This window comes from Phaenicophaeus curvirostris, chromosome 3 (genome assembly GCF_032191515.1).
Source record: "Phaenicophaeus curvirostris isolate KB17595 chromosome 3, BPBGC_Pcur_1.0, whole genome shotgun sequence".
Classification (NCBI taxonomy): Eukaryota; Metazoa; Chordata; class Aves; order Cuculiformes; family Cuculidae; genus Phaenicophaeus; species Phaenicophaeus curvirostris.
The window spans coordinates 43,453,270-43,481,037 of NC_091394.1; the positions used below are offsets into that span (position 1 = coordinate 43,453,270).

At 39.8% G+C, this 27,768-nt stretch overlaps 2 protein-coding genes across 2 annotated transcripts in view; one reads left to right on the forward strand and one right to left on the reverse strand.

Moving 5' to 3' along the window:
* Positions 1-27,768, reverse strand: part of CIDEA (cell death inducing DFFA like effector a) — a 557,707-nt gene that overhangs the window by 28,433 nt on the left and 501,506 nt on the right. The window lies entirely within an intron of this gene.
* Positions 1-27,768, forward strand: part of TPPP (tubulin polymerization promoting protein) — a 59,028-nt gene that overhangs the window by 24,870 nt on the left and 6,390 nt on the right. Inside the window, exon 3 of the mRNA XM_069853836.1 lies at positions 23,461-23,614. Coding sequence (XP_069709937.1) covers positions 23,461-23,614 — 154 coding nt within the window. The remainder of the gene's footprint in view (positions 1-23,460; positions 23,615-27,768) is intronic.

Genomic DNA, 27,768 nt, shown 5'->3' on the forward strand with positions numbered 1-27,768 from the left:
TATCCTCTCAAATTTTTTAAACAGTAAATAGGTATGAATTGGCACATAGCTATAAGTTGTGTTTTACTTCCCTGCTGGAGAGATTCTTTTAATAGTGATATAGAACCTGATTTGTGTAATCCTACTTTATGCATAAAGAAGGCATAACAGTTAATTTGTGTATTTATTATGTCTGCATTAGGAAATAAGTTTTAAGTGGTTATAGAATAGTATACAGAGCACAATCTGTGCTAATAAATCTTACCCAGGCAAATTGTGAAGTAGTGCAATTATAGATATAATTTAGGTAGGTTACAACAGAAAATGTTCTTTACCACATCATCTGTACTTTATTTTAATTGAAATTAAGATCCAGTTTGTCCAAGAGGCCAAATGTAATGTTGCCTCTTGCATGTTATCCTTGAAAGGCTTTTTATTAAAAAAAAATAAAGCAAATATTTTCCCTCTCTGCCAAGAGCATAAATTCTAAAAGTAAAAAACAGTGATCACTAATGAGAAGAAAGATTAATTTAGATTCACTTGCTTTTGTGCAGGCTTGTTTTGTGCATGTGAAATGGATAAGTTCTGTACCCCTAATGATGCATCCTGACAAATTTTTGTGGCGTCACGTGAAAACCTATAGATAACAGTGGTGGGTGGTTCATTTCTGAGCTGAGGCAGAATGCTGCATGATGCCTTACAGAGTACTATATAGCAGCTTGTTTGGTATTTGCTACACTTTCTGGCGTATGATGCTTGTGGGCTACAAGGACTTCTACTGATTTAGAGTAAAAGTAGGGCTGAGGTATGGGATAGTTCTTGTGAGTTTCTAGAAGGCTTTTTGCCTGTCTGCTCACCCCTACACTGTCAGTTTAAGATTGCCTGGTTTTCATTTATGTGAAATTCATGTTAGTTACAAAATGGCAGGGGACCTAGTGATAAGGGACATGGAAAAGGTAGAAATACTCAATGCCTTTTTTTTTTTTTCCTTCAACTGCTAGAACTTGTCTTCAGGGATTTCCAGGTCTCTGAGCCTGCAAGCAGAGTCTGTGTGTATGAAGCAGTACCCACTGAAAAGGAAGACAGAGTTAAGAATCTCTTGAGCCAATTAGACGTACACAAGTCAGTAAGACCAGGTAGGATGTGTCCAAGGATGCTGAAGGAGCTAGGCAACGTCATTGTAAAAGCTGGTCTCTATTATCTTCAAAAGGCAAAGGTATGGAGGTTCCCAGTAACTGGAAAAAGGCAAACATAGCACGCATCCTCAAGAAGGGCAAGAAGGATCCAGGTAACTACAGGCCAGTCAGCGTGACCTCAGTCTCTGTGGAGGCTGTGAAGCAAATCCTCTTGCAAGTTCTTTCCCAACACACAATGGGCAAGAAGGTGATTTGGAGCAACCAGTGTGGATTTGCCAAGGGCAAGTCATGCCTGATCGACCTCATTTTTTTCTGTGATGAAATGCCTGGCACTGTTTGCAAAGGGATGTAGTATACCGTGATTTTGGCAAGGCCTTAGCCCCAGTCACATCATCACCCGATTAGTGAAGTGTGGGCTAGATATCGGACCAACAGTCTAGGAAGCAGCTCTAAAGGTTATTATGGACTACAAGTTGAACGCAAGTCATGGGAGCAAGAAATGGTAGCCAGATCCTGGGCTACATGAGTAAATGTATAGCCAGCAGGTCTGAGGAAGTGATCCATCCCTTCTGTTTGGCACTTGTGAGAGTGTATCTGGAGTGCTCTGCCCAGTCTGGGGCTCCCCTGTGAAAGGAGATTGATACACTGGAACAAGCCCAGTGCAGGGCCACCAAGGGGGCTAGTTATGGTAGATACCATATGCTGTGGCAGGAAAAAGCAGGTAAGTTTCCTCACATTCCAGTAGAGACAATAGAAATTAACTTGCTGCTATGAAATGGGAGCAGAATTTTTATAGGAACAAAGCATGTGTGTATACATATATACAGTGTTTGAGTCCTAAAATAAGGACATGAGCTAGAAATCATCCATCTTGTAAAGCTTAAAGTACCATAAATGTGGTAATTAGAATCATAGAATAGTTTGGGTTGGAAGAGACCTTAAAGATTTATCTAGTTCCAACCCCCCTGCAATGGGCAGGGACACATCCCACTAGATCAGGCTGCCCAAGGCCCCATCCAGCCTGTCCTTGAACACTTCCAGGGAGGGGGCATCCACAGCTTCCCTGGGCAGCCTGTTCCAGTGCTGCACAACTCTCATAGTGCAACAATTCTTCCTTCTGTCTAGTCTAAGTCTGCTCCTCTCTAATTTATACCCATTCCCCCTTGTCCTATCACTACAAGCCTTTGAGAACAGTCCCTCCCCAGCTTTCTTGTCAGGCCCCTTCAGGTTTTGGAAGGTTGCTATAAGATCTCTTCAGAGCTCTCTCTTCTTCAGGCTGAACAATGCCAACTCTCTCAGCCTGTCCTCATATGGGAGCGCTCCAGCCCTCTGATCATCTTTGTAGCCCTCCTCTGGACCCATTCCAACATTTCCATATCCTTCTTATGTTGAGAATTCCTGAACTGGACATAATACTCCAGATGACGTCTCACAAGAGAGGAATAGAGAGGCAGAATCGCCTCCCTTGACCTGCTGGCCATGCTTCTTTTAATGCAGCCCAGAATATGGTTAGCCTTCTGGGCTTCAGGTGTGCATTGCCAGGTCATGTCAAGCTTCTCATCAATCAGCACCCCCAAATTCTTCTCTACTGGGCTGCTCTCATTTGCATCATTCCCCATTCTGTAATGAAGTTAGGGATTGCACCAACACGTGTGTAGGACCTTGCACTTGACCATGTTGAACCTCATGAGTTTCTCACAGGCCCACTTCTCCAGCCTGTCCAGGTCCCTCTGGATGACAACCAGTCTTTCCAGTGTGGCATTGACCACTAGTCTCTGAATAGGACCATCCAACCAATTTCTTATCCACTAAACAGTCCACCCATCAAATCCGTATCTCTCCAGTTTAGAGAGAAAGGTGTTCTCAAGGACTGTGGCCCAAGGAGTCCTGCTGACTAACTCCTTGAAGAGCTGGGAGTCTGCTTTCCTGAAATTTAGGGTCCTGATTATACTCCTTGCTTGGCCCTTGCTCAGGACCTTGAACTCCACCAGTGCATGATCACCGCAACCCATGCTGCCTCCACTCCTAATGTAACTGATGAGCTCATTTGTATTGGTGATCATCAGGTCCAGTATTGCATCCCCTCAGGTGGGGGTCTCTGTTAGCTGGATTAAGAAATTATCTTCAGTGTACTCCAGGAGTCTCCTGGATTGCCTACAGCTTGCTGTGCTACTTTTCCAGCACGTCAGGGTGGTTGAAGTCCTTGAGAAGGATGAGAGCTTGCAAGCGTAAAGCCTCCTGTAGCTGGAGGAAGAAGGCTTCATCAATTGGCTCTCCTTGATCAGGTAGGCTGTAGTATACACCAACCACCAGGTTCCTGTTGGTTCCTCGGTCTTTTATTGCCACCCACAAGCTTTCAACCTGTTCATGGCTACTCTTCAGTGACGGCGCTTCACATTCTATCCCTTTCCTGATATGGAGGGCAATGCCTCCACCCCTTCTTCCCGGTCTCTCCCTTCTGAACAGCCTGTGGCCATCAATAGCCGCACTCCAGCCATGGGATTTGTCCCACCAAGTTTCAGTGATGGCAACCATTTTGTAGCTTTCTAGTAGCATGATAGCTTCCAGCTCCTCTTGGTTGTTGTCCAAGCTTCCTATGTTTGTATAGAGGCACCTCACCTGGGCTGTTGGCCACATTGCCTTCTTATGGAAGACTGTTTATTTCCTTTAAGGTGTTTTGCGGAAGTTTCTTTCCTGGCACCTACTACCTCAGGAGCCTCCCATTCATCTCCACAGGACTTCAACTATGCTATGGCATCCCCAGCATGCCCCAGACAGCAGGTGGAGGGCCCATACCAGCACTCCATCCCTCAAACCATTGTCTGTCCTCCCACCACTTGCCATAGGCTAGCCTATATATATAATCTGCCTATGTGTATAAAGCTGCTAAAAGAATTAAGATTGGTCTGCTTAGGATGTAATGCTGGTAAATGGAACCATGCTGCATTTGACACAGGTTTTCATCTTCCTTCAACTTCCTTTTTTTTTTATTTAAGAAAAAAAAGCCAGTGGGTTGACTTAGGAGGCCCCAGTTCTTGTGTTCTTCACGTTATATAGAAGTTCAAGAGGACAATTTTACAACTGAATCATAACAAGTCTCATTAAAAAATTATTGCAACATTAAGTTGAAGAAAGGTTCACTAACACCCCAGTTTAAAAACCCATAAGTCTGTACTGTTTTCCCTCTTATGTTTCATTTTCACCACCAATAGAAATGTACTATAAGACTCCTCTTTGGAGAAGTGTTGGCATATTGGTTTTGACTTTGTGGAAGGCTTGTTTTAATCAGGCTCCTACATGCTATGATTTGTGGTTACTTGGAGTCTTGAAATGCTTGGGAGCTGGAATGTGGGGCTAATACTACAGAGGAGGAAAAGAAAGGGTCGCTTGTAAAGTGCTAAGGATGCAGCAACCGATTTGCCTGTTATGTCTGGGCACTACATGGTCTTATCTTGATGGAATTAGATCTGGGCCAGCTAGGTTTAAGTTATTAATTTGAAATGGTTCCTTGAAGTGATGTCACATGCAAGGCATGTTCTTAATGTGTTTTGGTCTGTCTCTATCTGGACTAGTAGCTGGTGAGTAGTTTTAAGTGCTGTGTATAGTGTTAGGACTTGCAGTATGAAAACGCCCAAGTGGTGTTACTGGAAACTACTCCTTTGAAAGTCATCACCCTGATTAATTAAAAAGGTGTTACTTACTATGTTGTGGCTTTATTGAAGTGGAGCCACTTGTCACTTCCATTTGTGTGTGTCTGTGCTTGCGCTCAACTCAAACAAGACTGATCCAAACTTCTCTTTGAAGCTTGATCCCTGTTCCTGACTTTCTGCAGGGTTTTTTTAATGTCTGTGCATGTATTTCCGTATTTTGTTTGAAAAAAAAATATTTTGGTTTGGAGCCTTGTTATAATCCCCAAAAGAGGAAAAAAAAAATCCCTTTGAGATCTCCACACACACACCCTCATTTCATAGTCAGTTTTAGCTTCTCATTCTTTACAAAGGTTTTGCATGTTACCAGCAAATCAATAATTTTATAAAGCTTGCTAAGATTGCTAGTGTTGGTGCTGATTCTGAAGGTTCCCAGAACATTTCAATTATATAAACAAATCTCTTATGCAACCTTTTCTAGGAAGAAACACTGTTAGATACTTCAAGAGCAAATACAGAAAGGCATTCATTTTCAGTGAGGAACTGAGGAAGGATGATTACGGCTGATAGAGTGTAGCCAGGAAGACCCTGGCTAAAATGTATGCCCTTCTGGTAAGGAGCAATATTAGCACCTTACCTGCTGACCATCATTAGCATTTTTTGGCAGTGGAAGAACACCCAGCAGACTGCTGCTCTTCTGCTGTTTTGAAGAGCAGCATTGTATCGTGAATAGCCAGCAGCAATTTTTGCAGCTGTCCCATCAGAGTGTTAATATCATAGATTTTAATTTAACATATGAGTTGAGAAATTTATTTTTTTTTTGAAGTTGGAGTGGTGGGCAGTAATGTTCTCAGTCTGCCATTTTGTTATTATTTCCTCCAATACTCCCCTTGATACACTAAAAAGATGCAATACCCAAGGCAGGAAGGGAGTGTTTCTGTGCTATCTGGTCATTCATAATTAAGGCAAAAAAGCCCAGAAAACCTTACTGCAATGTTTTGCAACAAGCCAGTAAGTTTCTGCTTAAGCTGAGGAACTTCATTTAAGTTGACTTTAAATCAAGACGGCATCCTTGTCAGCAATGGCAAGCGATTGACAAGATCTTCAGACAAGTTGTTTTAGTGGAGACAGGAGTTCATTGTAAAAAGCATTGCAGTTGAGGTCTTTATTATTCCTGAAGTCCAGTAGCTTTTCTAGCTGTCTTTGCTTCCCAGCAATTGGCTCTGGAGATCCTTCCTGGGAGTGGTGTCGTGTTTTGTGCAAAGCTGCACAGTGCGCAGCCTAATGAGCTTGCTAGGGACTGTGGTAACCGCAGAAATGGAACCAACGCAACTACAACTGTGTGTTGCTGCACTTAGCAGGTTAACCAACCTCTTCCATTGTGCCTGGTGAATGCTCCAGCTTTCTTCGAATTAGTTTGGTATTTTAAAATGCATGCTTCATAAAAAGGTTGGTGATGACAGAAAAAGAAGAACACGACCTTAGCAGCACTGAGTTGTCTTCATTCTTTGCCACAACTTGGTTCTGAAAGGAAGAGTCCTGAATGTGTGGGGAGTCTTTGAGTCTTAGGCTGTTACCCTGTTGTCATGATTGTGGTGCATGCTTCATGGGATGCTTAGAAAAGCAAAAAGCTTTCTGGAGTGCTCCTTCAGCAGACATAAAAGTACAAGTCTGTAAAGAAAAAGATAAGCCACCATCATCTGGTGAGAAGGAATTAGTATTGTAGACCTATTAATCTATTTTTCTGTGCTGATACTGCAGAGCATTGTACCACTTAGTGCCATTTGTGGTCATGGGCACCAGCAGCTGCAGAACAGTGATGATCTTTGGCACCAGGCTGTGACTATCATGACACGTGACAGCACTTGCTTCATTGCCCAGATGTCTCGAGTCTCTATTCTGTGCCCTTCAGTTGCAAACTCTGTTTAAAAAAATGCTAAAGAGAGAAGCAGTTGTGTTTTCAGTGACTGTTTTTTTATCCTATGTAAAAGGTGCAACTGATAGCTTTTATGTCATCATAAAAGTGTGTACAAAGTGTGTACAAGGATAAGTTGTTCTTTCAGCTAACAACAGATATACAGTGATAACTGTAATGTGATAGTAGTTCAGTTCAGTATGAGAAAACAAGAGATGTCTGTGCTTATTGTTGGAATCTCACTCAGCTGTACAAGATCTCCAGATAATAGCCATAATTTTCATACCAGTTAACCACGGAGTTACCTGCTTCAAGATATTTGAGGTGTTTGTTACTCTGTGGAGAGATATTTGTTAAGCTTCTGAATGGAACTGATAGTGCTTAGAATGGAAAGTTTATCCAACCCAGAGGAGAGCAGAGTAGGAGTAATACAAGAGGCTGCTGATGGGAGGATCGTAGAGGAAGGGGTAGGCAGCTCAGACTCATCATCATGTGCAGTCTGTATTTCACAAAAAGGTGTTGTGTGTTCAGTTGTGCATGAACGAGGCCCTTTGGTATAGGATAGATGAAAAATGGTGACTGCACTGTTTACCATCTTCTTCAATAACTTTCCTGTGTATAGCTGCTACTACTGCTGCATGCCAGGCTAGTTTGTGGCCCTAGGGGAACATAAGGAACCGTACTATGATACTCCTTATGCTCAGTCTTCCTCTGTCTCAATTTGAAACAGATAATAACCTTTCTTCCAAATTTAAGCCATTTCAATTTTCTTCCTGTGGTGCATATTGTATGGGAACAGATACGTGGGGCACTTTGTATTACAAGTGGAGATTAGTGCGCTCTTTTGGGGAAAATAACATGTGTCATACTATCATTATTTGGCATTGTGTTAATGGAAAGTTTTGCAGGTCTGCAAGCAGCATACATTGACTAGTGTTCACAGATCTACATGAAAGTTTCTAGGGAGAAGGTTTTAAGCGGGATTTTTTTGTGTTTGCTTTTTTAGCAGAAGAAATGAGCAGGTGAGTTTGTCTAGGCTCTTACATGAACACCAAGGAAGAAAAAGGAAGTAATTTGGCATTTATAGGGTCTTGCATTTATATCTAAAATACTTTGTAGTTTAGGAGATAGGTTTGAAATACAAGAAAACAATAGAAGGTACTGAAAGGGGTACATGTGATGAAAGAAAATATATACCCCATGTGGTTGCTGATGGCTGTGTCCAAAAATAAAGAGTTTTGATGCCTTTGAAGCTTTATATCGGAAATAAGTGTTGGTTGAAAATGATGATGAGCTGGCTGTGATTTGAGTTAGGGACATTGTTTTATGCTAATAAAGATAATGACTGGTGTGAATGCAAAAAGTTGGGTTTTTTTCTCCTAGTAAGTCCTGGTACTGGTTTAAAATTAACAGTGAAGAGTATCCAGTTTATTAATTCCTTGAAAGGACCAATACATTTTCCATGTAGTAACTCATCCTTTATCAAGAAAGCATAAGTAGTGTGATTGGTTTTCTAAGCTTTATAGTAAAAAGGAATAGGAATTATTTCTTTACTTTTACAGAAAAGTTGGGACTGTGGTTCCAGACAGGTTGATTTACTTTCATCACTTCATCTCAGGTGGGAGTAATGGGAGAGCTTTACATTGTGCTGCTGTTGAACTGAAATGCACAGAACTAGCTTCATCTTCTTTTTTTGTCAAGACAATAGACTGTGGCCTATTGGATCTCCCCTAGGCAGATGAAGAAAGCCATAGAAAGGATATAGACTAATCAATTAAGGCAACTGTTTGGTATTCCTCCTTCTGCACTGATAAGATGAACTCTGCTTGCTGATTTAACAGTCCGGTTTTGAGTTTTACTTGCAAAGCCAACTGACTGCACCTTCAATTAACGTTGGCCAATTTGAGCAGTTTGTCTGGTTTCAATAATGCTTTCTCTGTTTTAGTCCAGCGTTCTGTGTATCTCATGCATGCTTGGGAGATTGTTCCTTTCATTCCCATTTTAGATGCTACACTGTGTCACTCAGTCATTGTCTTCCTTAAGTTCTAGTTCTACATCTTTAAATACTAATCTATGAAAGGCACAGTCTGGATGGATAGTGAAGTGACAGTCACCTGAGGTAAACAGTAAAGGTACATAAGAGCCACCAGATTTGCTGCCCATGGAGAACTGGTTTTCTTTACTGTTAGGGACACTGACCTGGTGTTATCTACTGTGACATTTGCACTTTTTGGATGCGTGTCAACTCCATTTGTCAAAGCCTTGAGATAAAGATGTAATTTCTGGAGACAGTTACCCAAATAACTTATGCCAAGTGTTGATTGGATTCCTATATATGCTTGTTGCAAGTGTAATCTCTTAATCTTGGAAGAAGTAATTGTTTGAACTGCACAGCTTCTCTAACATAAATGGTCATTTTTAAAGGAGTTACAGTATTGACTAACCCGTTGACACCGTTAGTGAGATAATTCATACGCTGCTGTTTAAGAAAATAAGCACAGAGGGTGCCTGATTAGCATGTACTCAGAAGAATTCTGGCCAACATTTCTGCTTGTCATTTTCATTGAGCTCCCTTCGAAAATCTGTGACGATTTTTAGAGCTTTGAAGAGTGGGAGGATTTTTTCTGATGCTTCTAGAGGGGTGGACATAAAGCTTGCTTTGGTTATTTTCTACCCTATTAGACTTTGTTTATTAACTGAGGCAGAGCATTGGCCTGAACCAGTTGCTGTTGAGCTCCTCCTAGTGTTGCTGTCCTTACTCTGAGAAGTTAGCTCACCTATAAATATATGCATCAAGTAATTAAGCTAGTTTTAAATTAACTACATGTATAAACATGCCTAATTAGAGGGTTTGTGATAAAAATGACCAGCATACAACCCTGCAAAGACGTTTGTCCATTGCTTATTATGGAGGCTTTCCACAGTAGACCTACACAGGCTGGCATGTATATGCTATGTAGTACGTAGCTTAACAGTATGTGCGTGTGTGTGTGTATATATATACTTGTGTGTATATATATACTTGTCAAGATATACTTGACTTGCTTATCAACAGCATTCTACGCTACAGGCAGTGCTAGTGCGATGTGAGGGACCAGATGTTGAATTAGGTCCATGGAAATTCATCAGTGGCCCTCATTTAGAAGATTTTTTTTTTTGGTTGTTGCAAAAATAATTGCTGTTTTAACCATCAACTTAAAAGCAGTATATTTCAGCTTAGAGATTTATTTTAAAATTTGTTAATAAAAATAATGCTTTACGCGGTTTTGCCAACAGGAAACAAGTCTACAATTCTAGAGTCCTGGAAATGATGAATTCTTTGATAGCATTTTGAGCTGCTGCTTGAGAAAACCTTCTCTTGCAGGAAGTTATCAAGATGCTTGAAAAATGTGGTAATCGGTGGGAGAGAGGTCTGATGAGAAGTGAGCCTCGTCAGGTAGATTTTCATAGCTCAGTAACGTTATTACATTCTTACATTAGTGATATTTAGCTATCTACATTAAGAAAATAAGGCTTCACGTATTTTTTCCTGAATTACTATCTCAATTCTGAAGCTGACATATTGGGTTTTTTACAAGCTTTTTTTTTTTCACCAGCTGAAGCAGAGAAGTCAATTATTGCTCCAAACTGTCATTTGCTGACAATACGGTATTTTTGTACAAGAAAGATATTCGTTGTATTAATATAATTTCCCACAGTATTTGCTACAGGAGGGTAAGTTTTCTAAATTGTGGCCAGTTAATGGTGCAGTTAGTATTAGAATTCTGTGCTCTTATTCCAACGCATACGTCAAAAGACTGGCTTACATACCAGATTCTTATATACTCATTTATTTGGAATATGTTCGGTTGATGCAAACATCATTGCATAAATTGAATTAAAAGGGATGCATGAAAATGGACTTCGTATTCCTTTTCAAGAGGTCTCTGATGTTTGGCATGGCTTGTTAGGTTTTTTTCTGCAAGGAAGAGCTTCTAAGGTATTTTGAGCTTCTTAAATGCTATTAGCTGTCTAGTAGTATCTGATCACAGCGATGTTGTTCTACTGGACTTACCTAAGGACAGCTTCAATTTCATCCTGGAATGCAGCAGGGTCCTGCACCCTGATAGATTTTGCAGCAGATGTCAGAGACAGGCTAAATTTGGCAGAAATTTCCCCTAGTAGTTCAGTAACTCTAGCTGCTTCCTTAATTCAGTCACTGAAGTTATGTCAGATATCTCCAAAATCATCGGAATCTTTCCCAGCACTGGCTCAATAGTTTCCTTCAGTAGCTGTTGATCTAAATCAGGCACAGATCTGCAGAATGTACGCTTGTTCTTTCATGGTCTCCTTTCTTCTTTCACAGTTTGTTCCAACATCTTGGAGGCTTCCAAATTGTTCCTTGTCATTTTGATTTGTGGTGATGATGTATACAAGATAGTAAACTGTGTGGGTAAACATCCGTTTATTGTAAACTTTTGGATCTTTTAAATACAGCCAGTGCTTTGAATTGAGAGAAGTGTGATGTAAATGATAGAATCTCTGTATTGGTGTTAACTGTCATAATTTTCTGCATTTCTTTGGGATTGGTTTCAGATGCACATGAGTCAGCACTGTCAAGACTGATAAAGAAACCTTTAATCCAGGGGAGGAGATAAGATTCCCATTTGGTCACTGTTTATAGCTCTCACAAAGTGCCAAAACACCATTGGCATGCACTGTTCTGCAGATTCTGTGGTAGAACCGAGACTTCTGTTAGTAAAATATGTCCCTCTTTGGACACAGAGACGATTAATCTCTCTCATCCCAAGGAGGACTACCTTAGAATCGAAATGGCTTATTTCTGAAGCTGGATGTAGCTTTATTGTAACTACTTGATTGGCAGATTTTCTGTGTTAGAGTTATCTTAGGGTTTTTAACTCTAGCCTTAGTATTTTTACCAGGAAATGGGTAGGATTCTGTAGTTGGCAGACATTCTGTTTTTTTTCTCTTCGATCTCTGCTTTGCCTGCTTTGAATGATTTAGGTCTCAGAAGATCAAGGGCTTGCACTTAACCGCTTGCAAGGTATATTGCACTTCCTGCAGATGTTCCTTGTTAGGATGTAGTGGTACTTCATTCAAATTAATGGGTTGTCTTGTCAGTTACTGCACCTCTGTGTTGGGATGGGAAGTACATAGACATGGTTCTTGAGGTATACAAAATAAGTAGGCAGGCAGATGCATTAGGTGTTTTTACCCTAAGCTGTGCAAAGATGCGTATCTCCAAAGAATATGGTAGGGAAAAATGGTAAAGGTGTAGCAGCATAACTTATTAAAGAATATTCTCTTTATTTGCAATAGTATGCATATGGAATTGCCTTCAGACTTGTGGATCTGTAGAGGAAATGAGACGCCACCTTTCCCACTTGTAAGTGTATATAGCTTTTGCTGCTGTGTAATTTAGCCTACAGACTTCCAACTGTGTTGACAGCTACCTCTAGCCCTAGCTCTCTTTCTGTGGGGAAGAGAAATTTGCTACAGTAGAAATTAATAAGGAAGGAAACACCCCTGAACTCGTACTTGACTAGAAGGCATGGATAACAGAAAAGTAAGTATTTACCTCTCAGTTCATGTCTTCCTCTGTGGCACACATGAACAATATTTTTTGAGACCTGCTACAAGTGTTAGCAGAACACGAGTCTTTTCAGCTTCTATACGAGAGGTCTAGCTCTTTTCAGTAGTTAAAAACTGCTCATCAGTCTGTAGATTCTCATGGACATTATTTCAGTACCTGTTCTGCAAAAGAACACTAAAGATTTTTCTGGACATGACAGTGGTGCTTGAGTGAGCAGAGAGAAGTAACTTCCATAATAATGTGCATCATTGCTTTATGATAGTGTTGCAACAGAGCTTTTTCCAAGAATGTAGGATATGCATGAAGTCAGACAATCAAAGCCAAATTAGCTTCTTTGGATCCATACAAAAAAAATTAAAGTACTGTGCTTAAATAAGGATGCTATTGACATGAAAAATTTCTTGTATTTATTCTTTGGTCTGAATGGAAGCAGCCTTCATTTATGGCTATTAGGGTTTTGATTTACTGGGATTTTTTGTTTCTTATCACCTGATTGCAACACCAGTTTTCTGAAAAATATTGACCTATTTGGTTTTGTTGAGCTGTTTTTCACTATGCTTCAGTTTCAGGTTAACTTGAAAGCATTTTATTATGTGCCATGAGAAGAATTCAACGTGTTTGGTGTTCCCCTATTCATTCACTGTGGTAAGGACATAATAAAACTATTGTGAAAGATGAACTGAGCAAAAATGCTCGTGACATAGGGTTTGTCTTGAGCACACTCCACTTTAGAGAATTAATTTTCAACGTGACTTCTGAGTAGGTTACAGTTTTGCATAGATGGTCTTCAAAAATTCTGTGTTTACCAACTAAAACTCTTGGTTACTTAAAACCTTCCTTTACTTGCATATTGTTCTAGATTACTTGTATACAGTCTGAAATTGAAAGCATGATGTCTACCAAATAAGAATAAGAGCAAATGTAGAGATATTCCTGAAAACTTGGACTTGGTATCTGGAATACCTTTGCCTTTGAGTTTGTTTTTTCCTGTGAAGAAAATTTTAAAAATGGAAGACAGAATATTTTAAAAACAATTCTTATAAAACTTGTTTAAGTTCAGCTTAATTCCTAGTTTTTCATATCAGCAAGAGTTAGCTTGGGCTCACAGATACCCTGTTTTGTTTCCTATCTCCTATTCCTCCCCCTGTTTTTTCCCAATTGATAGGAAAATACTTTTTGCAAACGTTACATGATTTTAGTTTTGACTGAGCTAACTAACTTTGTTCCTAGTTCAAGTAACTTAATATTTCTGCAAGTTTGTAGCTGATTGAATGATGCTGTACCCAAAGAAAAAACATGATTTGAAGTGTTGAAATGTCAGTAGTATGCATCTTAAATACTTCCATATTTTTTTTCTGTCTGATTTTTTAACTTGTGGGCAAAGATTAGGAGGAATACTTTGCACATGAAAAACAGTTTGCTGTTTGCCTCTTTTAAATGGCAAAGTTCTCTTCAGGTGTGTATCTTCAAATATTCTCCTGCTTCCATTGTAAACTGCTTGAGAGACTGTTTTGGCCACCAGTCTGCCTGGTTTTTTGTCTTGGTTTTTGTTTTATAAAATGGGAATGACTGCTGGCAATGCAAACAATTGCATTACTATTTTTAAGTCTCTTAACTGCTGTTTCAGAAGACATGAAGATAAGAGGGGTATGGAGAGCATGACATTGTTGTGAGTGTTGGAGTTTTAACACAGTTTTAAATCTCCCATGCAAGGAACACCCATAGAATGGGAAGATTGAAGGCTGCCTCCATATTTAGAGCTTTCCTGAGACCATCCAATTTTGCCTTTCATGTGGGGAGGTAATCTTCAAGACGAGGTGATGTGCCATTTCTTTATTAGGTAAATTATGTATCTTATTTTGCTTGGAAGAGAAATTATGATATTTCTGCTGTGTATATACCTGCAGTCTGAATTCTCCATTCTTGAAGGTTATCATTTGGTCCATAGCCATTGGTTGTGACAAACAGATCTCTTGTGGGTTTCTCTGCACGTGACCTCTGGATATGGAATGCCATTACAGTTAGTTTTTCTGATTTCACACCTTACTGTCTTCATCTGTGGTCAGTGATTCCCAGAGACTGAGTTCATGCTCTCAGTTAACAGCAGCTGTCTGTTCTTAATGCTGCTGCATTCTCATATTGCCAGCAAAAAACGTTAGCAGATTTGCATACATACATGTTTTCTCTCTGTCTTCAGGATCGCTGAAACAACCCCTCCCACGTGCACATGCTTTTTTGCTTACCTATCTGATTGTTCAGTAGAGTTCATTATTATTGAGCTGTCCGAGTTCACAAACTACTTTCAAGTTCATACATAATTTAACACAGAAAGAATTCCAGCCATGTGAAATCCTTTGAAAAACTGGAATGTTGATTTTGTAAAACCATCTGACGATTATGTTTTCGTATTGGGGCGGTCTGATAAAAATCTGTTGTTTTTCAATTCTGTGTTATCAAACTCTAAAGGGAAGTCCCACCTTGGATTAGATGAGACTACTCTGGCTTCCATAGTGGCATCTTTGGAAGCAATGAGCTGCTATCGCAATTTCCCAATACATCAAGCCCTGTTGCTTAGCGCTTAAATTATGTTTCAGATAAAGCTATGCAAAGACACTTCTCATGTGTAGTATTACATGGTAATATACTTTTCTCTCAAGAAAATCCACAACCAGTCTGTAACTGGAAATATTTACTTGGATGGTTAGGGGGAATCTCCTGGAGCTGAAGGGGAGCTGGGTATTTCAGCTATCAGCTAGTGCTTTCTAAATATCTTAGCCCCGATTTAGGAATAAAGTTGCTGAGTCTTGGCAGGATGGTAATTAAGAAACAGCTGTAGTGCCTAGATAATAGAGTGAATATGCTGTATGTGAATTAAAGGTTGCTTTTTCTGTTCTTTTCCCTTCTGTATACTCATCTTCAGTCAGTGACTTTTTTCCTTAAACTGAGCAGTGTAACTTCTGAATTAGGAAGGGAGTTTTGTCAGAGACCTCACAGGAACAGTGTGTTCCAGACATCTTTTTCTGTAGGAACAAGCAATAAGGTGTTCAAATTACACTTTTAGTTTTACTTGAGATTTAAAACCATGTCTCTGTAGTACCCATCCTTTGTCTTGCTACCATCTTGCATTGTTCATTTCATGCCTGCTCTGATGTGGGTCGGCCCAATGTAGGTGAAATAGCCATTTTGGTAGCTGTAAAGATCCTGGGAATTAAAACCCCCTCGTAATATTAGACATTGTGAAGATACAGAGCTAGGCTTGTTGCTGAAACATCACAAAATCCCAGGAAGAAGACAAGAAAGAAATTCTAAGAACGTTAGCAGCTCATAAGTTTATTTTGTTTGTTTGTTTTTCATAATTTTAAGGAAAAACTGAGAGGAGAAATGTTTTTGGATGGTATGTTTCTAGAAAGAAGCTTGGATCCTCACTGTTGTTTCATAATAATGACATGGATTCGGTTATTCTATTCCTTGTGTAATGTTTTACTTTCAAGGTTTAACTCAGTTCTTAATGAAAGCATAATTTAAGCTCTAATATCTAGAGACTTAATGAGTTAAATCCTATTGAATAACGGCATTGTTCTTTGGCCTTTTCTAGTTGTGTTTGAATTTTGTCTGAATGTGGTTAAGAAGTGTCACATACAGAATATCTAGTCCTTAGTGAGAGACTGAGGGCTTTTCCATTCTGAGTCTTGTTAATAAAAATAACACTGGTTTATGTGGCTATTTGATTTCTGCTGTGGAGATTTCATTTTTCTTTCCTCTTATCAAATGCCATGTCCTGTTCTTGGTTTGCTGGTCTCATCAAAAGGGGTAAGTTGCTTTCTCTGAGCATTAGCACAGCCAAAACAGATACTGTCCTGGAATGACGAGAAAACTGATCGTGGCATTGCCTTGTCATTGAATGGCTTAAGATATCGCACAGTCCAACTCCTTATGTCTAACTTGGCCAAGATGCTGAAAGTTATATTTATACAGTAATTGTGAAGGTCATCTGGATGATTGTCAGTCCTAATCTCTCCCTCAAGAGAATCCGCTTTGGTAAATAGCCATGCACTCAAAGGTGTATATCCTTTTCCTAGGATCGTAGAATCATAGAATGGTTTGAGTTGTAAGAGACCTTAAAGATGATCTGGTTTGAACCCCTCTTTCATGGGCAGGGACACCTCCCACCAGACCAGGCTTATCAAGGCCCCATCCAACCTGGCCTTGAACACCTCCAGGGACGGGGCATCTGTAACTTCTCTGGGCAACCTGTTACAGTGCCTCACCACTTTCATAGTGAAAAATTTCCTACTTACATGTAGTCTAAATCTGCCCCCCTCCAAGTTATAGCCATCCCCCCTTGTCCTATCACTACATGCCTTTGTGAACAGTCCCTCCCCAGCTTTCTTGTAGGCCCCTTTCAGGTACTGGAAGGTCGCTGTAAGATCTCCTTGGAGCCTTCTCTTCCCCAGGCTGAACAATGCCAACTCTCTCAGCCTGTCCTTGTATGGGAGGTGCTCCAGCCCTGTGATCATCTTTGTAGCCCTCCTCTGGACCCATTTCCAACAATTCCATATCCTACTTGTGTTCATGATTCCAGACTTGGACACAATACTCCAGATGAGGTTTCACAAGAGAGGAATAGAAAGGCAGAATCACCTCCCTTGACCTGCTGGCCATGCTTCTTTTAATGCAGCCCAGGATATTGTTGGCCTTCTGGGCTGCAAGTGTGCATTGCCAGCTCACATCAAGCTTCTCATCAACCAGCGCCCCCAGTTCCTTCTCCACAGGGCTTCTCTAAAATCACATTATCCCCCATCCTGTACTGAAATCGGGAATTGGCCTCACCCAGGTGTAGGACCTTGCACTTGGCTGTGTTGAACCTCATGAGATTCACACAGGCCCATTTCTCCAGCCTGTCCAGGTCCCTCTGGGTGACATGCTGTCCTGCTGGTGCGGCAACTACACCACTTGGCTTGGTGTCATCTGCAAACTTGCTGAGGGTGCACTCAATCTTGCTGTCTGTATCACTGATGAAGATATTAAACAGCACTGATCCCAGCCACTTGTCATGAATTTCCATCTGGACTTTGAGCCATTGACCACTGCTTACTAAATACTACCATCCTACCAGTTTGTTACCCGCTGAACAGTCCACCCATCAAATCCACATCTCTTCAGTTTAGAGAGGAGGATATTGTGGGGGACCGTGTCAAAGGCTTTACAGAAGTCCAGGTAGGTTACGTCCGTTGGTTTTCCCATGTCTACTGCTGTGGTTACCCATCATAGAAAGCCACTAGGTTGGTCATACAGGATTTGCCCCTGGTGAAGCCATGCTGGCTGCCATTAATCACCTCCATGTGCTTTAGCATGTCCTCTAGGAAGATCTGTTCCATTATACCTTTTTGCTGTCAAACATATACAGTACAAATGCCACTAACCATTGTTAATAGTGTGCTTTACATTTATAAACTATTGAGAAGTATTGGTGTGTTATCAGAAATAGTAAGAAAAGAATAAATGCCAGTTCTATTAAAGTAACAGGAGTGAGCGCTTTGGGAAATGCCACATCATGAAGTTACTACTGTGAAGTGTAAAATTAGAAAAATCTGTTTGTATGAAAATTAAGGAGTTTCACCACTAGTGAGTTGTTACTATAGTATGGCGTGTTGTTCCTGGAAAAAAAAAGTAAAAAAATCTGGAAAAGTTCAGCAAGATCCATTTATCATTTCTCTTTTAACTTGAGAAAAACCTCAAATACACAAACCCTGTGTTAGAAGAAACCCTTCTCATTTTGCTTTTTTTGAGATAAACAGCTGGTGTTCAAAGTGTGGTCTGAATGTCATTAAGTAAAAAGCCTTTGTTAGGGTTTGGGGTAGCAGCTCTAACTTCTGTTCTGTTCTCAATGTTATCATGATACCTGTACATGATTAATTTGAATAATTTTAATTATTAATTCTGCTGATTCAGGAGTGTTTCTTATTATTTGGTTAGCAGTTATGTGTATTGCAGTGGCAAATAAGAAATTGTGGGATTAAACTTATTGTGCCAGTAAATCAGAAACTGGCAAATAAGCTACTTGGGCATTCCATTACCAGCACAATCTTTCGTTTTGTCTTCTGAGTGGATGAGACTGCTTTGGTAAGGGAATAATTATAGGGAGTACCCAAAATCCTGTTTGTTATGATTTACAAGAGGTAACACTGCTGAGATCTACTTGACTGCTCAGTAGACTGAGACACCCAACGCGCAGTGAGTTTAGATTAAATAAACCTTTACAAACAAAACTGCTTGTACAAGAGTTTATGCAAAAACGTTTGTTGGCCTCCCACCTATACTTATACTCTTGTTGTGAGACTTTATATGCTCTGTAGACTTTTTTGGGTAGATGACAACTTCCATATCCAAACAGTACTGGTTACTGTATCCTGCTGTAATCCACTCTGGCATGCTAACAAGAATAGAAGCTTCTCTTAGTGTTTTTACATCTTCTTTCCCATCTTCAGTTTAAGAAAATTGAAAGGAAGAATGACCTTGTGCAGTGGGAATGTCAGATGACTTTTTGGTAGATCAGAGATAAAGGCAGAAAATAATTAAGATGGAACCTTCTGTATTAACACTGAACTGTAATAGGACTGTGGAGATGAAGAATTCTAGTATTGCCAAGGATTTTGTTTATTTGGTATGCTGAGTATTTATATAGATTTTCTTTTTAGCTAAAATTTTAGACAACTGTTAATCCAAATAGTATTCAAGTCCAAATAGCATAGAAGTATTAATTTGCAGCAGTACTTTTTCACACTGTATTGTTCTCATCTTGTGAACACAAGGCACTGCTAGTAGTAATATTTGCAAAGAAAACTGCATCACTTGCTATTGCAGTTGCTATTGCTGTTCGGCTCATGTTTGATATTTTACACTTTATGTTCACGGAAGCCCAGGCTCAGAACTGCTGCTTTTACATATATATGTGAACTTGGGCTCCCAAGAGCGAACTGAGGAATTCGAGCTTTAATTCAGAATCTCCCCATTGGTAGTGGTAACGTGTAGGGAGACCCATCCAGGAAGGGGAAGTAATGGGGAGCTTTTTAAAATTATTCTATGTTCAGTCTGTTCCCAAAAGGTAGACATAGATACAAGCAACTTGCATGAGTATACCATGAATAAAATGTTTCCTCCAACAAAGGATGATGCATTAGAGCTTTTCTCTTTATTATCATAGAATCACCAGGTTGGAAGAGACCCACCGGATCATCGATTCCAACCATTCCCACGAATCTCTAAACCATGTCCCTCAGTACCTCATCCACCCACACCTTAAACACCTCCAGGGAAGGCGAGTCAACCACCTCCCTGGGCAGACCGTTCTATTGCCTAATGACCCTTTCAGTGAAGAATTTTTTCCTTATGTTGAGCCTGAACCTCCCCTGGCGGAGCTTGAGGCCATTACCTCTTGTCCTGTCCCCTGTCACTTGGGAGAAGAGGCCACCTCCCTCCTCTCTAAAACCTCCCTTCAGGTAGTTGTAGAGAGCAATAAGGTCTCCCCTCAGCCTCCTCCTCCAGGCTAAACAACCCCAGCTCTCTCAGCCGCTCCTCATAAGACTTGTTCTCCAGCCCCTTCCCCAGCTTTGTTGCTCTTCTCTGGACTCGCTCCAGAGCCTCAACATCCATCTTGTGGTGAGGGGCCCAGAACTGAACACAGTATTCAAGGAGCGGTCTCACCAGTGCCGAGTACAGAGGGAGAATAACCTCCCTGGACCTGCTGGTCACGCCATTTCTGATACAAGCCAAGATGCCATTGGCCTTCTTGGCCACCTGGGCACACTGCTGGCTCATGTTCAGTCAGCTGTCAACCAAAACCCCCAGGTCCCTCTCCTCCAGGCAGTTTTCTAGACAGACTTCTCCTAGTCTGTAGCACTGCACAGGGTTGTTGTGCCCCAAGTGCAGGACCCGGCATTTGGCCTTGTTAAACCTCATGCCGTTGGACTCAGCCCAGCGGTCCAGCCTGTTCAGATGCCTTTGCAGAGCCTCCCTACTCTCCAGCAGATCGACACTTCCACCCAGCTTAGTATCATCCACAAACTTGCTAAGGGTGCACTTGATGCCTTCATCCAGGTCATTGATAAAGACATTGAACAGGGCTGGACCCAGCACTGAGCCCTGTGGAACCCCACTTGTCACTGGCCTCCAGCTGGAGTAAACTCCGTTGTAAAAAGCAGAGCTTACTAGAATGCATCCTTCCTAAACATAAAAGTTTCTTTATGTCTTAATAAATTACATGGAATTTAGAAGAATTATTGTCACTCCTATATGTTTTATTCTTTCATTATGATGGCCAACGTTATGAAATCTTATGATATCCCCTTCCCCTCTATTGTTATCATATTCCAGTTTGTATCGTTTTCTGGTCAGGTAGTTTAATTTGCTTTTCCAGTGTCTGATTGTGCTGTGTTTCTGTATCTGTTCATACATTACTTCAATTCATTTTTTAGATTTTTTTTTCCTTGTTTTTTCCTTTTCCATTTTTAATATACAGTATTCTATCTTCTTTATAGGCCTCTATTAACTCTCTGGAGTGCTAAACCTAAGAGAACAGTGTTAATAGCTGAGAAATTGCCCTTGGAATACTTAATTGTAGACAAATTGTTTGAACTTGTAACACTGGGAAATTGAAACAAATATATTTGTTCATTTATGTCCACAAAAATGAGATATTTATAATAAGCTTCTAAAAACAAATTACAAATATACAGAAATGATTCTCTGTAGCAGTTATTTAATAGAAACAAACTGATTTGTTTGGGATTTTTTTAGTTGTGCTTTATTTTTTAGTTTAACTTCATAATCTCTGAAAAGCTGGTCTCGGCAAGGGGCTTCTGGAACGTGAAGAGGCCATTAAAACTGGTGGAAATAAGGAGAGAGTACAACTGCTTTGTGTGTCATGCAGTGTTCACGTTATTATCATTTTTCATAGAATAGTTTGGGTTGGAAGGGACCTGTAAGGGTCATCTGTTCAACTTCCAACCTTGTAGTGAGCAGAGGCATGTTCAACTAGGTGAGGTTGCTCTGAGCCCCATCCAACTTGACCTTTAATGTTCCCAGTGATGGAGCATCTACAGCCTCCCTGGGCAACCTGTTATCAGTGTTTCACCACACTGCATGTGTTAATGAAAATAAAAGGAGTCAACTTGAGTTCCAAGTTTTTACTGAAGGGGGACATTCTGTTTCGCATTGTAATGTTCTTGACTGATGATCCAAGCTAAACTGTAGCAGTCCTGATTGGAGACTTCCAGGTAGCCTGTGTGCTACAGAAAATTCTATTTGAAATCTCCATATGTTAGACTTCTGTGTAGTGAACAAGGGCCTAGTATTAGTACGACATTATGCTAAAGCTTTGCAGTGATTACCAGTGCATCTCTTTCTAAATGAGAGGCAAACCAAAATGAAGTCCTGACCTATTGAGCTAGTTAAGAGGTCTTGGACATGTTAATTCTGTTAACATGTTAATTCTATTAATGAGATGTTAATTCTATTAATGCGAACCCTGAACAAATTCCAAGTAGTTAATTGCACTTTATTTTGTGTATATTTCTGATTAATGAAGTACTGGAGTATATTCTTCATTTTCATTGTCGTGATGTTCTTTTACTAGCTAATTCTGTGAGATACTCCAGCTTCACCTAAAGCAGACAAGTAGTTGCAAAATTTGGTAAAAAAAAAAGCAAACAACAGCCCCAAACCAGATAAATTTTATTTATACACATAGGGAATGTGAGGGATGTAGGGATTTGCTACGTGTTGGGCTGTGTTGAAAGTAAAGGAAACTAGTAATGAATAGTAAGTAAAGGTGTTGCACTTTGTTGTGAATAACTAATTTCTCCTTTTTTCCGGAACCTGGGATGTAAAATTTCATTTTGTGTTTAAGTAATTGAAGTATGTGTCATTTCCTGTTAGTGTCTAAAATTGAGAAACCTCACTTCCCCCTTTCATTAGTGGAGGCATCCTCTGAAAGTGTCTTGACAAATATTAAAGATAAATCAGGATAGATGGATGAATGGCTCTTGGCAGTGGCTCTTTGTGGTGCTTGAATTAAAATGAGATTTTTATGTGTAGTGTTTGTAGCCTGAGATTTCTGTTGCCAATACACACTTTTAATGTCCTTATGTGTATAATTTATTCTTGTATAAACAGTTGTCACTGTTGAAAGGACCAATCTGGGTTATGTGGTGGATTGGTTTTGTTGTTTTGTTCTGTTGTTTGAATGTTTGTTTGTGGGTTTGGGTTTTTTTCTGATTTGCTTGAAGTGCTGTCTAAATTGGCATGAAGAGAAATGCTTACAAGGCAAACAAAACTGAGGTACCTGAATTTTAAAATGAGGAACACTAAAAATACGTTTGTATTTCCCACGTTGTGCGAATTTCCCACTCTACTTGTCAGATTTTGCACTGTACACTGCTAAAGCCAAATCTTCTCCACTAAAAGTAGACCTAAGCAAGAAATTTACTAGTGTGAAAATAATAGTTTCTTATTAGTGAAAACAATAACTCTTCAGATTTGAATTTTTTCGGGGGTTATGAGTTTATCAGACTGCTATATTGTTTTCCATGAAACTGTGAATGTTTTCTGAAGGTGATGACCTAAGAAGGAAAACAGTTGGTTAATTCAAATGCACTACTTTAAAATTTGCCGGGTTTTAGCAGAGGATAAATTTCAAGTTTTTAAGCACTTTTCAATAGTTTTCTTTACACAACAGTGTTATTCTTAGTTTACTTGTAAGAACTTGTGAATAGTATGTCATAACCAGTTATTCAATGAGCAATCAAAAATATTAAATAATGAAACTCAGCTAAGATGCTTCAGTTCTTGTCTTTTATGCATGCAGGCTTTACAAGTGATTCACCAAATGAAATTAGATTTCATTACCTGAGCTGCAGACATTGCTGACAGCAGGTGCTGTACCTTTATTTCCTCTTTATTTCTGAGCATTCATCGAGGGAAGTTTCTTAAGCACTATCCTACTGGTATACCTAAAAATAAATTGGTGTTCCTGGAATATGTTTTATTTGGCACAATAAATGGGCTGCATGGGTCTTCCTGTTCTGTTGCAGTTTTCTGTTGTCAGTGGTAAACTGAAATCATTCTGCTATTATTTGAATGCTCCTTGTGCTCTCTTGTAATTTCTTTCAATTTCTGTTTGTGTTTCAATAGGGGGAAGTCTTCCAGAACTATCACTTTTGAGCAGTTTAAGGAAGCTCTTCAAGAACTCTCCAAGAAGCGATTTAAAGACAAGAGTGATGATGAAGCAGTTCAAGAAATATATAAACTAATTGAAGGAAAAGCCCCAATTATATCTGGAGTAACGGTATGTTACTGATCTAATTGATGGATTGTTCTTGCTGTCCTTTTTTTCTGCTGTAGTACTGTTATAATCACTTGCGTCCTTGTACAATCCACAAATCCAAGCAGCGTGGTTTTGTGGGCCTGAAGGCAGCAGCTGATGAGTGGGAGCAAAGATTATGCAACAGCTGAGTATTGCACTACTGTGTATTCTTGTGTGATACTGTCATTGCTTCTACCAGGAATTGCAGTGCTACTTAGCAGCACGGTCAGGAAAATTCAAGGAGAGCTTTTGTACGTGCTTAGAATGTAGAAACATTTGTGAAGAATGTTGTACCCGAATCAAAGAGATGAAAAGGGAATTAAATTTAGAACCTTACTGAACAGTTCTAAGATGTTGTGTGAAATACCAAGAAGACTAAAGCAAAGACAATCTTAAAATAGTTCTAATATACCATTTGAATCCCAGAACACTGGAAATCTGTGAATAATTACCATGTGGTCTGGTCTTTGTTTTTTGTTTGTTCAAGTCTGTCAGAACTATATTCTTTTGTTTTCTTCATTTGCTTTCTAAAATATTGGCATTAAACTTTATATACAAAAAGGAAGTCATAAAGACCGGCGTACATAAGTTTGGTTGTCCTTTCAAATGCTCAGGTTAGGCAAACATTTGCCCTGTATTTTAGGAGATATTGGAGTGTTTACCATCAACTTGAATAGTCCTGTCAATTTAGTTCATCTGCTTAAAATCTGTAATCCTCCTGAATTTTGACTGTAGAACTGTGAATGAAAATCTAATTGTAAATAATCTTTCCAGAAATTGGTTCTACACAACCGAACACGGAAATGTCCAGTGGAGACCTGTTTTGAATTGTACAATTTGTCATATTTTTACAAAACTTAATTTATTACTCTTGTACTCTCATTAGAAACAAGTGATAGTTTTGGTACAGACTTAAAATAATGAACCTTTCTTTTTAACCTTCACTCATTTTAGTGAGTTCTCATCACTTGTTCATCTATCCAGAGTAATAGTAATGTAATTACCCTCTTAATTGTGTGCATTCTTCTGGTGCTCACTTTTGATTCCATTTTTGGTATTTAAGCAGTCTGATATTGAAACGATCAGTAGCTGCTAATGAGGGAACAACCTCTTTCTGCATGGATGACAGGGTGTTGAGAGGGCTTTGCAGATGCAGGGTAGTGTCAGGTAGGTGTTGCAGGCCTGTATGAATGTGTCTGCAGCTGAGAAAGAGGAATGGACGGGGAATATGAGCCAGCAGTGAGAGGCCTGGCAGTACTTCTATTGTATGTGCAGTCCTGGAGAGAGCTGGGGAAGTAAAGAAATACTGGGAGAGCGAGGGGAATCACAACATTCTCTCCTGCTTGCTGGCAGAGTAAGGAGCAGGAGGTGGAACTTAAAGGGAAGGAGACTGCAGGCTGGGAGTAAAAAATGCCAAATTTCGTGTTTGTTTTACCAAGTTAATTTAGTTCTGGGGTGGTATAAATGACCCAAACACTTCAGTATTAAAGGCATCAAAATAAATATATGGCTAGTCCCTTGTCACCAACCTGGGAATGCAGATACGAAATCTATATACGTGCATTCTAATGCTTTGTCTACTTTAAGAAGTCTGTGTCCTGGAAATTTTAAATTGGACTGCTTTCTATGTGATTTGATAGTTTGTATGAGCCTTTCTTAAACTGTTTTAGAATAACTCGGTCAAGGCATGTAGGAGCCTGTCCCTTGCTCTTTATAGCTCTGCTATAGATCGTGTAGATTTGGTTCCGGTTTCAGCCAGAAAACTTTAGTGTACCTGCTGACACGTTAATCTAAATATATTAGGGAGGAAGTTGAAAGCATGATGATGTGAGGCTTGTGGTTATAAGTATACATCCAGACCTTCTGTAGATCAGGTCATATTCTTAATAATCCCTGTGCAATAAATAATCATTATCTAGATTCTGACTTTGTAAAGTATGACTCAGTCACTCAGTCCTCAGAATAATAATGACAAAGAGGGAGTCACAGAGGGGATGTCATGCTACTGTAGCCCACTGTGAGGGTGCTCTCCTTTTTCTCATCTGTCATGGTATGAATATCCCTTATATCATATCAGGAGGTGCAAAAGGCTTAGCAATCTGTCATGTTTTGAATCAGCTTCAAAAACTTTTTGGGTAAGCTGACGTATTTATACCTCTCAGTCTGGGGGTTTGGTATGTACAATTCCCATAATTTTGTGGATTCTGAAGAGGCTGCGAATATGGAAGAATTTTGGCTACAGGAGACTGGAAACTGCAGGTGATAATGGTTGCGTAATGATCTTTGCCTCTTCTTGTCCATCGTATCCTGCCTACATGTTGCTCTTGCTTTCACCTAATGGTGCTGCTCTCAGCATATATGAAGCCTTAACATGAGCTGTATGTTAGTCAAAATCCGAGTAAGAGTTGAATGAACAGACATAGGAGGCGTGCCTGGCAACCAGAGGATCGCAACTTTTGCCATCCAGAATATCTCATTTGCGAATGTTACGCTTCCCTGTTCCATGATGGGAGCAGTGGGTACCAGTCAGATATAGTTACTGGAGATTGCTCTTGTGGATGATCACATCTGATATCTTAGGAGTTCTGTTGTTGAGATACACCAGGATCTGGGATTGTTGAAGATGCACTGCCAAGATTGTCCAGACTTTTAACGTGGACCCTTTCCTTCTCTTCCTTGTGAGTAGCAACAGTACTGCTCCAGAGGTAACCTGAAACATATCAAGAGAGACTACAGAAGTCTAGCAGGCAGGGTGAAGGGCGTGGACCTCTGGTCTTGCCTTCCTAATCCTTAGGAAGGAAAACTTGCACAGAAGTGGACTGTGCCTGGCTGTATGGCTTATGATGCAGACTGGGTTTTGGTTTCTGTGACCAAAGGAATGAGGGCTACTGAGCAGAGATGGAATAAATCTAACAAAGTGGAACAAGAGTGTCTTTGCAAACTAGGCTTGCTCATCTGCTGAGGATACTGTTAAACTGGGTATGGAAGGTTAACATATCCGTAAGAGGGAAGGTCATGAATGGCAGAGCTGATGTGTCTAGGTGACAAGCTTGACAAGGGAGGCTCTAACCCATCTGTAAATGCAGCAGGACTTGGGGCCCATCTCAAATAATAGGAAAAAAATAGGTGTGTCTACTTACGTTCCTGTATGGACAATAGAAATTAACTTGCTACTCTGAAGCTGGAGGAGAAATTTTATAGGAACAAAATGTGTGTGTATGTATATACATTATATTATTAATATTATTAAAATAATTGAGATATGGTCTACTTAGGATGTAATGCTGGTAAATGGAAGCACGCTGCAGTTGATGCAGTTTTTCATCTTCCTGCAGACAATTTTACAACTGAACCTGAACAAGTCTCATTAAAAAATGGTTGTAACATTATGTGGAAGAAAGATTCACCGACACCTCAGTTTAAAAACCCATGAGTCTGTACTGTCTTCCCTATTATGTTTCATTTTCACCACTGTGAGAAACACCTAGTCACTGGTAAATTATTGAAAAGGACAAAGTCTTTGAAGCAAAGACAATAATATTTTTATTTTACAATTCAGTGCTGAATCGGATACCCTTCTAAAAACAAAGGCATGACATCTTACAAAAGCAGTGGGCATGTATGCTAGTTTTAGACAAAGAACCATATAAATCCTCAATTAATGTTCATTCTTCTTTAAGATTATCCAACCATGTCTGGAGTCTCCCTTCAGGTTATTTCCTGACCTACAACAGCTGCATCTTACAAGGCAATTAAGCATATTAATAAATTCCTGCAGCCCTAAGACAGGTTATCTCTTGACTTAGAACAGCTCCCTCTTACAAGACAGATTTATATGATGAGATAATTAAACATACAAACCAGCTGCAGCAAAACTTATCCATTAGTTCTCCACCACCAAAAAAATGAACTATAAAACGTTTTTGGAGAAGTGTTGGAATATTGTTTTTGGCTTTGTGGAAGGCTTGTGTTAATCAGGCTCCTAGATACTATGATTTGTAGCTGTTTGGATTCTTGAAATGCTTGGGAGCTGGAGTATGGGGCTAATACTACAGAGAAGGAAAAGAAAGGATCGCTTGTAAAGTGCTAAGGATGCAGTAACCGATCTGCCCCTTAAAGCCGGGCACTCATAAGCT